The sequence below is a fragment of the Betta splendens genome, chromosome 4 (assembly GCF_900634795.4).
Source record: "Betta splendens chromosome 4, fBetSpl5.4, whole genome shotgun sequence".
Taxonomy (NCBI): Eukaryota; Metazoa; Chordata; class Actinopteri; order Anabantiformes; family Osphronemidae; genus Betta; species Betta splendens.
This window is the reverse complement of record NC_040884.2, coordinates 18998339-19010533: the sequence shown is the minus strand read 5'-3', so window position 1 is coordinate 19010533 and position 12195 is coordinate 18998339. Positions and strand designations below refer to the sequence as shown.

General features: G+C 49.1%; 1 protein-coding gene across 1 annotated transcript; it reads left to right on the top strand.

The window, feature by feature from the left end:
• Nucleotides 1-4012: 4012 nt before the first annotated feature.
• shha (sonic hedgehog signaling molecule a) lies at nt 4013-12167 on the top strand. The gene is made up of 3 exons (XM_029146762.3): nt 4013-4811; nt 8388-8649; nt 10435-12167. The coding sequence occupies exons 1-3, from the start codon at nt 4512-4514 to the stop codon at nt 11118-11120; spliced, it is 1248 nt and encodes a 415-aa protein (XP_029002595.1). The 5' UTR covers nt 4013-4511; the 3' UTR covers nt 11121-12167.
• Nucleotides 12168-12195: the final 28 nt, after the last annotated feature.

Sequence of the window (12195 nt, the reverse complement as noted above, 5' to 3'; positions counted from 1 at the left end):
CAGGCTCAGTCGCTTGTGTCTGTATCAATCATCCAAACCAGGGGCAGTAAACCGCTTTATTAGAGTAGCTGCTTGTGAGTAATAATGTTCTTACTGTATTTCACAATAAATCAACAGATACTGTATGAATGTGAGGGGAAAGTATTCGTGTGACTGAGTTTTAGTCACTAGTCACCCCCCCCCCCCCCCCCTTCATTCACACTGAAGTCCCATCAAATATCCAGCTGACAAAGATCTGTGTCCATCCAAAGCCGCGGCTCACAATAAGATATGAGGCCGTGTCACTTTTGTTCAGCTTCCTTGTTCCATCCAGGCAATAACTTTGATCAGTGGAAGCAATTTCCTGGATTAGTTAAGTCTGAACGAGCGCAGGGCGGGAAGGATATAGATTGCTGTGGAACTGATCCCAATCGAGGCCGATGCATCACCAGCGCTGAGATACCTGTAGCTAATCAAGGTGAGATGTGTTCATATCCAGCACGGGCGAATACTCACTCTTGTGAAACACTATGATAAAGTATATTGACCAAGAATCCAGTTTGATGACAAACACGTCAGTGATGAGAAAGAGCTGATTGAGGAGGAAGACGCCCGAGCAGCGCGTCCGCGGGGTTTCACCGAGGACCCGGCAGCGAGGGGGTTTGTGTGGTTGCTCGGGCAGGCGAACAGGCCGCGATGGAGCCGCGCGGCTGTTTGTTGTGCTCCTGCGCTTCACTTTAGTCGGCAGGGAATTATATCCTCCGTTTTCGTAGCCCGGGGTGTAATGGCACACTCTCCGAGCACTTAGGCTTCATTAAAAAGATAGAATCAGTGTCCTGGCTTTAATGAAAGCCAGCGCCGGAGAGTTCGTGTTGAAGCAGACTGACGTGATTGAGTTTGATCTGAGCTTAATCACAACTCCGTGTCACCGGCGTTGTTGGGCCTGAAGCCGCTTCCAGGAACGTCGCTGATTCACAGATTCCCCGGAGTGATAGGGAACAGCGGCGGCAGCGGCAGACGCGGCGACGGCGCCCGCCGCGCGTTTCCTGGGAATGCACCGCGAGGCCAGCGCTTCGCGCCGTGGCCTTTGAGACGCAGGCGCTCACCGGGGTTATCGCCAAGGTCCCACGCTTGGAATTATTAACACACCACCTGGGTTAAAAGCGTGGAATCTCGGGCTGAGGCCGGGGGTCGCAGCCTCGTCCTGCTGCCTCCCGTCGCTGCTGCGGCCGGCCGGCGCTGACTCACCTGGCGGAGCCCGGCGCGCTCCGCGGCCCCCCGCTCCCCGCTCGCCTCCTTCCCCTCCCACGGAGTTCACCCTGCGCCGCGGTTCAAAGTGGTTTTGCCTGTCTAGCCTTGGCGTTTAATGTTTAAGTATTGGGAGCGGCCGCAGAGTGCAAATAAAATGCCTTTACAGACTCCGGGGCACGCTGAGGGCTGTGATTCCACATACTGTATTGTGAAATTCCCATTGTGCTCCACGGAGGAGCCTCCGGGCAACAGAATCTGTTCAGCGGAAATCTGCCTCTTTAGTCCTTCATAAAGCCCGATGCGTGCGTCTTGGATGAACCATTTAGTGGGAGACTATTTCAATTTATTATCCTCATAAAGAATTACACGTGTTCATACTTTGAGGAACTTCAGGACAGGATCAAGGCCTGAATGCAGAGCCCACCTGGGAGGAAGGAGCTGGCGGTGGCGTGTGTCTGCTGCTGAAAGGCAGCTCCAGCCGTTCGCAGCACAGGAAGCCTGACACTACTTATATGTTTGTGCGTGATTGTTCCGCGGTCCTAATCCGTCTAACAATGTTACAAAACATTCAGACAGGAGGAGGCTTTAAAGCAGTAATTGGGGGGACTTACGCCGGTGAAGCTGGGCTCAACCGCTGCTAGTCGCATCTCGCTCGTGCTTGATTGAGACGGTGGCACAAGAAATCAAACACGGGCGTGGGCCGGGTTCGGTGCGAAGCGTGTGTCTGAATGCCGTAGAACGCGGACGGGGGCGAGGGATGTTTTCGAAGCGAGGCTGTGGAACGGAGCGGAGCGGACGCGGCTCGGCCCGTTTCGGCGTTACCTGCGCTGCACCAGAACAAAGGAGGAGGCAGAAAGTGCTGATTCACTGGCACTGGATTAACCATCACATGCAACCGGCTCGGTAGTTTGAGTTGCGTAACGGCCCCCAATCCCTCCAGAATTAGCCCTCGAAGTCAGCGTCAGTTCGGTGGTGTTGGTTTACTGAAGCCTGTGCCCGCGTCTTTTACAGGAGACACTTTTTTGAAGACGATTTGACTTGATCTAAGTTAAATCACAGGATTATGCGCTTTGTGGTTTAGCTGTTGGGTTTACAGGATCCCTTTTTGCCAATCCTCGACAAAATCATAATGTCCATTCTGCAGCTGAAGGGGAAGAGTGAAATTATCCACATAAGTCGTCCCACCCTCAGCTCCAGGTTCTGCAGGAACCAGGAACTTAACCTCTCCTGTCAGAGACTTTGCATTGGGCTCAGCGCAAACAATGCCGTTAAATGTTCCGTATGTGGTGTTGATGATACTATTTGCCCCAGTGAACTCCAGTTCAAATCCAGTCTGTCACATCAGCACACCTTGCCCTTTAAGCTGCATTATTTACCCCCGTCTCTGCATTATTCATGTCACTTAGTGTCACATTTTGTTCCTTCGTTACTTCACGTAGAACCTCACGCAGCCGCGCTGTTTTTCCTGCAGCCTCGTATTTCAGAATGCGGGGGACGTCTTCGCCAGGTTTCACCGCAGACCCGTGAACGCCGGCTCTGACCCGAGTCAGCCGTGAGTTTGAACAGGGCTCTATGACACATAGCAGAGTGAAACCTGTCACGGAGGGAAAGGTATTTTCGCCACGGTTACACAGCAGGGTGCCAAATTCATGAGCATCCTTTGGCCGAGACCTGGCGTTGATGGTCTCGGCGAGCTGCGGGTAGTGTCTGTGCCACAGGCCTGGCACAGACTGAGCAACGGCAGACTGGAGGTCAGCCAGACGGAGGTTTACTCAGACTGAAGCCACACCAAAGCCTGGTGTCTGTCCTCACTTCATCGCACTGCAGCACCTGTGCCACACTCCCGTTCCTCTTCCTGTAATTACTCTGTGTTATCACACAAATAATTCCCTTCCGGAAACACCTCAGGTTCGTGTTTTTGTTTACACTCAGATGCCTTCAGTGCAGACGATGGCGATGTCTCGTGTGAGCGGGCGCCACAGTGTTTTAATCAACGACACAAAGACAAAGGGTCTAATCAAGAAAGTTGGTCATTAAAGGAAATAACAGCCATAAAAAAATCACCAAACCGCTTTGGAAAGTAGCCACTGTTGATTAAATTACCTTTTTACTCACAATATTGTCTTCAAGTGCAACATCTGTCTTCTAGATTGCAGCTGGTGGACGGTTTGTATCATTATTGCTATCGCAGATCCTCTCGTTTGAAAGGTGAGCTGTCACCTCGGTGCAGGTCCCCAACACGTTCATCAGATCAGGCCAGTCCACGTTAGACACTTATTTGTGTATAAGTGTAGACACTGGACTCCACAGCATGATGTTGTCTGATGGAGCATTTCTGATGCGTCCGTCCTCCTAGCGCTGATAAAACTGAAAGCTGCTGGGAGTTCATGTTCAGCTTCTGTCTTGCTGCACGCAGTGCACACAGGTGCGTCTCATCATACCTCACCTCTGAGCCACAGGTTGTCTAATCACACATCTGAAGGGAATAAAAGCAACAAAATGCCTGTTACCAAGGGCCATGTGTCAATGAAGTGGGCTTTGGGAATAGGGAGCCTACGCATTATAAACACATCTGGCGCAAAACAACATCTGGTTCGAAAAGGTCGAAAGGTCTCGCAGTCACGGCCCAGTGATTTGAGCTTCAGACTTTATTCCTCAACACGTCGAGCGGCGGGCGCATACTGTAGGAGCGCGCGCCGCCACGTATTCTGTGCGGGAAGTTCCTCCACTCGCGCTTCACTTAGTGCGCGCACACGACGCTCAGATCACTTTTGCCCAACTGCAGCGCTGTGCGAGTGCCCCTTCTCTGTCCTGGCTCCGTTAAATCTGCAAAATGGGAGGGTGGAAAAAAAAGACGGTTTATAATTGATGTTTTCCCATGGAACGGCCCCTCCTCCCCGCAACACAAGTCAAACCCTCAGGTGGAAGAAATCTTTTTTGTGGGATAACATCAGGAGGGTTTGTCTGGGCGAGCCAATCAAGTCCCTCCCCTGCTATAGATCGGTGCTATAATACAAAGCAGTAAAAGCGGTCGCCTCACAAGCGGCTGCAGCTCCACTAGAGATCCCGTGGCTTTTAATTCCCTCACTACTTTTTTTTTTACCCTCCTTCGATATGCCCCGTTATTTCCATTTGTCTTAGGCGTTCATTTCCGCACCTGCCACGGTAGAAACCAAGTGAAAGCGAAGCAGAGGAGGAGACAAGGACGTTGCGCGAGCCGGGAGAAGGCAGACGGCAGAGACAGCGGCGGCGGCGGCTCGTTGAGATCCAGGAGGACAGAAATGCTGCTCTGTACCAGAACCGTGTTGTTCGGCCTCGTCTGCCTCTGCTTGGTGTCCTCCGCCGTGGGATGCGGACCGGGCAGGGGCTACGGCCGGAGACGGCACCCGAAGAAGCTGACACCTCTTGCGTACAAGCAGTTCATCCCCAACGTGGCGGAGAAGACCCTCGGGGCAAGTGGCCGATACGAAGGCAAGATCACAAGAAACTCCGAGCGATTTAAAGAGCTGACTCCCAATTATAACACAGACATCATATTCAAGGATGAGGAGAACACCGGCGCCGACAGGCTAATGACTCAGGTAAGGACGCAGAACAACCTTTTCCCCCCGCCGGCCGTCTCCTAACGCACCATCACTGCGCACCGCAACAGCCTCCTCGTCAGGAGGACTGCGCACCTTAAGTGAAGTCTGCTTTAACCCGACGCCGAACTCTCCGATTGCGCGTTTTAACTTCCCCGCACACGCAAACGGCGCCTCGTGCGCCGACACGGGGAGTTTTCAGACGGTGGAGGCGTGAAACGAAGGCAAAAATCCAGCTGGAGAAGTGATGTGCGGGCGGCCAGCCAGGACGCTCGGCCTTCGTGGTAGTGACAGTGCGGTTGAAATATTAATGTCCCCATCTCCTCATATCTATATTCGTATGTGTATGATCGCGGACTCTCTGCTCTACGTGAGAGCCGCTCGTGCTGCCGTCCACTGCACGAAGACGCCCAGTGTTTGTGGCACATTCGAGCTCCACGTTACGGACTGTTTAAAGCACCTTTTCTCTCTTCAGCCGCTGCCAGCTGGGGATGCGCACCGCTCCAGCCCGGGCTCATTCGGGCATGGCGGGGCTCCTTCGAGCACAGCCTCCCTTAAGATGCTGTAATGTAACCTCTGGCGTGTTTTTCATCAGCGCACGCAGAGAGGGACGTTTCTTTGAGAGTGTTGCGGACTTCATAAATGGGTGGGACCCGGTCAATATATTGGTTCAAGGCGCACGGGGTTAATGGTGGCTTTTGCGAATGTACTTGCATGAAAGATGAATTGGAAGAAGAAAAAAACTCCATTCTTGTGCGGCCGCTCACTTAGAATGGCTGGTAGTTCTTTCAGTGCGGGCTGCGTTGAGCTAACAATTCATGCAGCCTTGATTTCTGTCCGGGCTGCAGGATGCCGCGTCTCCTCACCATGACTTTTAGCACTCAGATGATGGTGAATTATTAAATGCACTTGGGTGATATTGGCTCAGTAATAATAAAATGCCGGTGGTGATGATGCCGGGCGCGCGCTGGAGTCCCTGAACCCGTGCTTCGCACCATGCATGAGCGCAGGCTCCGATGAAATATTCACTGTGCGTGCGGTCTCGGCGTCGCTCTCAGCCCCCCCCCCCCCGCACCTCCTCTGTCATCCACGTATAGATTTTCATACGCACAGACCATCACGCGGGGATGTGATGCGCAAAATGGGGTTCCGGATTCCCCCACGGATCCTCGTGGGGCTTCCAGTGATAGAATCAATTCATCCCATTGTGTTTCACTCATTTTGGAGAATATAGAGGAAGGTATTCTTATTAAGGAGAATGCCCAGAACAGTTGTGTTTGCAAGTCTGTCTGAAATCGGACAAGATGTGGCACAAATTTTGCCACATGTCAGGAGTTGTCTCTGCGTGTTTTTTGTCATCACGCATATTTTTGGGTAACATCTGATTAGTTGTGGCTTTTGCTTTGTAAACAGATTCCTTTCCGTATCCGATAACCAACTGTAAGTGTGAAGAGGGAACCACAGGGCTTTTAGGCTCCCCTGGTTGGACCTCAGATGCAATTTGAACTTGTGACCTTTGGTCAGCGGGAGGCCATAGTAAGTTAAAACAGGTGCAATTGTCCCTATTCTAACTACCATGACAAAGTGATCAAATTAGAGCATCCAGATGATCGACAACGTGCGTAGCTTTATTCTGTGGCATTAACGTTATCACTTGGGCAATTTATGCTGTGCCAGCGTTCCTCCTCGCCTTTACGCATGGATCCAGTGGTGCTTTTACGCACGGGGCTTTTCACCAAATTGGATGATTTCCATCGCTGTCTTACGTTGTAGGAAATAGACGACGCGTTGGTGGATGTGCACGTTCGTGCAGCGGCTTTGTTGTGTGTCTGCCGCAAATGAACTAATCAGTCAGTGCACTGAAGTCCAGCCAAGGCCGTAATACTTGCAAGCTGAAGGAGCGCTCAAACAAGCGCATATCAACTACCTCAACTATTAAGTCCCATCCCGCTCCTAGGAAAGTTGCCAGCAGGGGCGTTTTACAGGCATTCACATACAGTGTTTTGTGGACTACTGCGACTTGGATAATAAAATAGGAACGTCAGTCTGATCCATCTAATTAAACTTGACTTGAAGAAATATGAGGGCAAATATTTAGCGGAGCAGGTTTGCTCCTGGTGAAGTGCAAAACACAATAAGTTGATTACATGAGAATAAAATGACTTTAAACTAAGAAGAAAATATCATCTGTCTCACGAGAGTTTAACATCAGGACTGGAACGTGTTCCTTTTAATAAGTGGATCCTTTCAGCGGACTGTTTGGAGCTGCAGCCTGTGCTCACGGTGCAAACGAGTCGGAAAAGAGACGCGCCGGCGTCTTGTTTGCAGTGACAGGTAGCTGATAAATGTTTCCTCTAACCAAATCATTTGTGAAAAGATTAAGAGGGCGGGTGTTGAACAACTTTACCCAGAGCACAAAGCGCCGGTCCGGGGCGCCCCGCTGCGCTTCACGGTGGCTGAGCAGAATTTGGCTTGATTTGCGGCACACGACCTAATGAATTAATAAATAGGTTAAGCTTTATGGCTCTTGACTCCGACGAGCGCAGTCAGAGCGCGCGAGGTTCGGGGAAACTGTGGCAACACATGCTACAAGTGTGATACGCTGATTCATACGGAAACTCCGTTTTGCGAATGGCTCGGGTCCGTGTGAGCGTCCCGGCGTCGAAGCGCTCGACCGTCCATTGAGGCAAAGGCACAGTGGGTCGCGCACTGACGCCCCTCTGCGCGCCCGGACCGTCCCCGAACATCTCAAGTCTGTCAGTCAGCGGCCAAAACACTTCGACTTAAGGAGGCATGTCACGTTTCGAAGACTTTGCAGGAGAAGAATAATGGAAGTTTCCCTCCGCGGCTGCGCTGAAAAGACTCTTTGTGATGTTTTATTTGACATATTGGTTGAGTGTTGAGAATAGTTGTCTTGGAGAAGGCCAAGCATCTTCATTGGGAGAGCACGGAGGGGTTGGGGTGCGACGATTTATTTATGGGATAAACTCCAGATATTTTAAGGCACCAGCTGCTCTTGAAGATGATCTTTATATCATTAATTATGTATTTAAAGAAAACAGACAAGCTACAACCAACAAAGGACTCGCTCATTCCATGGCCTAATACAAAGTCATGAATTCGTAATGAATGCAAGTTGTGTTCCATGCAAGTCGTCCTGGAGGGAAGGGACGCTGCTCGCACCTTTCCCAGAGCTCAGACCCACATATATTATAGCCCAGTGGAGCGAGTGCCTGCTCAATATTTCATCAGCAGCTTTCTTATCAGAGATGTGTCCTCCGACGCTGCTGCTCACACAGACACATGCGGGATCAGAGCTCGGCCCCACGGTTCACCTCACATGCGAGGAATCAGGGAGGTGACGATGGAGCGTGCGTGGGCGAGGTTCCCGCGGCTTCAGATATTGGGTTTTAATTGTTGTTATTGTTATACAGCAATTATAGGAGGAAGGTGTTAAAGGAAACGGAATGGGTAATTTGGCGACGCGTCAGTATGAAGGGATTTGGTTCAATTAGACTTGTCCTTAAGCCAGAGCTTGTCATCGAGCCGCATCTGAGCCTTCTCTCCCTCCCGCAGAGATGTAAAGACAAGCTGAACTCGCTGGCGATCTCGGTGATGAACCAGTGGCCCGGCGTGAAGCTGCGGGTCACCGAGGGCTGGGACGAGGACGGCCACCACTTTGAGGAGTCTCTCCACTACGAGGGCAGGGCCGTGGACATCACCACCTCGGACCGGGACAAGAGCAAATACGGCACCCTGTCCAGGCTGGCGGTGGAAGCCGGGTTCGACTGGGTCTATTACGAATCCAAAGCCCACATCCACTGCTCCGTGAAAGCAGGTATGACACGGGAGGGAGCCCCCCAATTACTGTGTTTACTGTGGCTTTGCCAAAAATGTACCCAAAAGCGTTGAGCAGTGCTGACAGGAGGAGGATGAGCACGTGCGTCAGCCAGACAGTCCGGGTCTGGTCAGCCCAAGGAGCGCAAGGCTGCTCCAAATCAGACTGCGCGTAATGGCGTAATTAAAATGATAAAAAACTACAACACAACTGCTTTCATGCCTGCACACCACAAATATTGCTTTTTGTGGGTTCCTCAGCTGCAGCACGCTCCAAGAAACTGCAACAACGTGCAAATATTCACACGTGATGGTTGAACTATATCTAATAACTATATTTTGCACAATATAAATAATAAATAATATACATTCACGAATATAATCAGTATTTATCTGGAGATGTTATTGAAAAACACAGACGGATTTCGACTGTATTATGTTTTCCACAAGTGTAAATATATATTCCCATGAATTATGTATCGGCGCAACGCAGCCCGTGGAGATATGAGCATTTCCCATGCAGCTTATTTCTCGATCTTACATCGCCCCACACTGTCTCCTGGTGGGAACCACGGTCATAATTCTGCAAGGCTGCTCGGTGTGACCTAGAAAAGGAATTCCTTTCATTCTGCGGACTTGTGCACACCAGTGCGCAGCAGAACGCGGCGCTGCACTTCGCGCCGATGGTCCGAAATTAGATAAAGCGCAACCGGCCCGTTAAGCCTTTTCTTCGGGTCTCACTTGTTATTCAGCTCTGACGGTCATTTTGTAATTTTCAGACATTTATTGCAGCCTTCACCAAGCGACAGGACACCATTTCTTCACTACAGCCGATGAACTTTGGCACTTTTTATACGTATATTGATAAAATCCCTTATTTATCATTCAACACACACGTTTTGAGCTCACAGTATGGGCCAAGCCGACGTGTCATTGGGGGTCATGCGACTTTACCAAAAGGATTTGGCTGAACAATGTTGAATTGGTTGGGGTAAATCTGGTTTTCAGTTGTCACCTTATTTCATGCTCGGGAATCTTAAAAGAAGATTAAAAGCTCCAAATTCTGAGTAGGAAACCTCCTTTTTGTGTGTAGGACAGTGTGATCCTGGAGACTGGTATGTGAAGAGCTCCACCAAGGCCAAAATTATTGTCATCGGGGCTGACAACAAAGCAGGGAGAGGTGGTAAAAAGAGGGGACATTGATGTTGCACAACAGAAAGCATTTAAGAGTCCGGGCCCTCATTTAAATTCAAATCTACAACTCGAGAGGCTTGGAAAAGTGGCTCCACTGGGTAAATAGTAGTTGTGAGTCGCCTATTTGTGTGAATTGTCACATGGAGGTTTCTGCACCTGAGTAAATATGGGACGAGTTGCTGGGAAAGGCGTAAGTGTTCTTTACCGAGAGTAGCTCGATCCACAAGCTGATTTAGAATAACAATGCCTGTTCTTTATTGGGTTTTTTAATTAAGAATAGATGAGCCAAGCCTTTCACTTTTCTCGTCTCAGACCAATACGCATTTGGCACAGAGGAGCCAACGGGCATCATTATGCAAAATGCATATGGCCCACCACGATGTGTGGACGCAGGAAAACACAAACACAAGAGGAAAAGGGGCTCTTGAATGAACTTTTGACTTATCTGTCTTATTTTGTTTTAGTGACGTCACCGTTGCCGTTTTGGGACGTTTTAGGTTTGCGCGTCGGTTTTAAATGATCCATCAGAAGCACTGGGCCTGTGTTTTCGTTCAGATTTATTTTTTAACAACACAATCTTTTATTTTAACAGAAAACTCGGTGGCAGCAAAGTCAGGCGGCTGCTTCCCAGGCTCCTCCACCGTCACCCTTCAGGATGGTACCGAGAAGGCGGTCAAAGACCTTCAAACCGGTGACAAGGTGCTGGCAGCAGATGGGTTTGGAAACATGATTTACACCGACTTCATCATGTTCATAGACCAAGACTCGGCGACCAGGAGGATCTTCTACGTGATCGAAACCGAGTCGGGTCAGAAAATCACGCTCACGGCCGCGCACCTCCTCTTCGTCGGCCGCGACAACGTCACCGAGCGGGAACAGAGCATGTCGGCCATCTTCGCCAGCCAGGTCCAACCGGGACAAACGGTGTTCGTCTTCCACGCCGAGCGAAGTGGACTCAAACCCGTGACCGTAAAACGGATTTACACGCAGGAGCGCGAGGGCTCCTACGCGCCGGTGACCGTGCAGGGGACGGTTGTGGTGGATCGGGTCCTCGCGTCCTGTTACGCAGTGATCGAAGACCACGACCTGGCGCACTGGGCCCTGGCACCTGTCAGGGTCGCCCACTGGCTTTCCTCGTTGCTTTTCCGCTCCCAACCTCAGGCCAGTGCGCAGAGCGACGGGGTGCACTGGTACTCAAAGATCCTTTATCAATTAGGAACATGGCTCTTGGACAGTCACTCGATCCACCCGCTTGGGATGTCAGTGTACCCGAGTTGAAACCTCAGCTACAGGAGCAGAGTGACTTAAAATGTAGGACACACAAACTATTTAGTAGATTAAAAATAAAATAATAATAATAATTAAAAAAACGAACGAACAGATAAACAAGACAAAGGCCCCAGTGGAGTTGGGATATTTATTTCAGTGACTTTTCCATGACGTGTCCCCTTTCAAAGAATGAATGGAGCCTTAAAAAGTTTCTCTTTGAATAATTTATTCTCATGTGAACTCGCTGCTGTCACACAAATGGATTCTGAAACGGTGTAAGCAGCAAATTGTGCATAATCTATTTTTGTATATCTCAAATGCAAAAAAAGAAAGAAAAATGAAGAAAAACGAAAAGGCGACAATAGCGCAACGAGAGAATTGTAGAACGGAGCTAACTTTGACAGGTTGTAATGTTCATGTGTGCATATGTGCAACTGACTGTTATATTTTGGGGAGAACAAACTTCGCGGGGTTCCATAAATTATATTTTTATACACAGAATTGTAAATTAGATTTTGACAGATCGCTACCGAATCACATTTCGTTATTTGAAATAGTGTAAGATATGAGAATATATTTTAATTTAAATACCGTAGTTGGGAAAGTATTGGAAAATCTTGTACTGCTTGGTTTATTAAGAACTGTATTATTTTGGAAACTGTTCGTTTAAGTTGTCGGAGAGGGACAGATATTCTGCCTCGTGTCTGCATTCTCTGCTTCTTTTGGTTGTGTTTCTATTTTTTCCTGTTTTCTTCTGAGAAAAATATCAAATGCAGATTCTGACAATTCAGTAACAGTTAAAGTAGTACTGAAAAAGTTTCGTTAAATAAATTAATAAGTAACTCCTGTAAATGTACTAAAATGTATTTTTCTTTTCATATTTTGTAATAGGAAATAGTTTTATAGAAATGACCTGCGGCAGATGCACAGTTTGGATAGTCTATATAGTCAGACCATACCAGTTAACTTTCATAACAGGGCGATGTGTCAAAAATGTCTAGAGTTTATTATTTATATGTTTATTACAAAATGAGATAAAGAAAATCTTCAAACTTGCATTTGTTACATGTTTTTGTGTGAATTA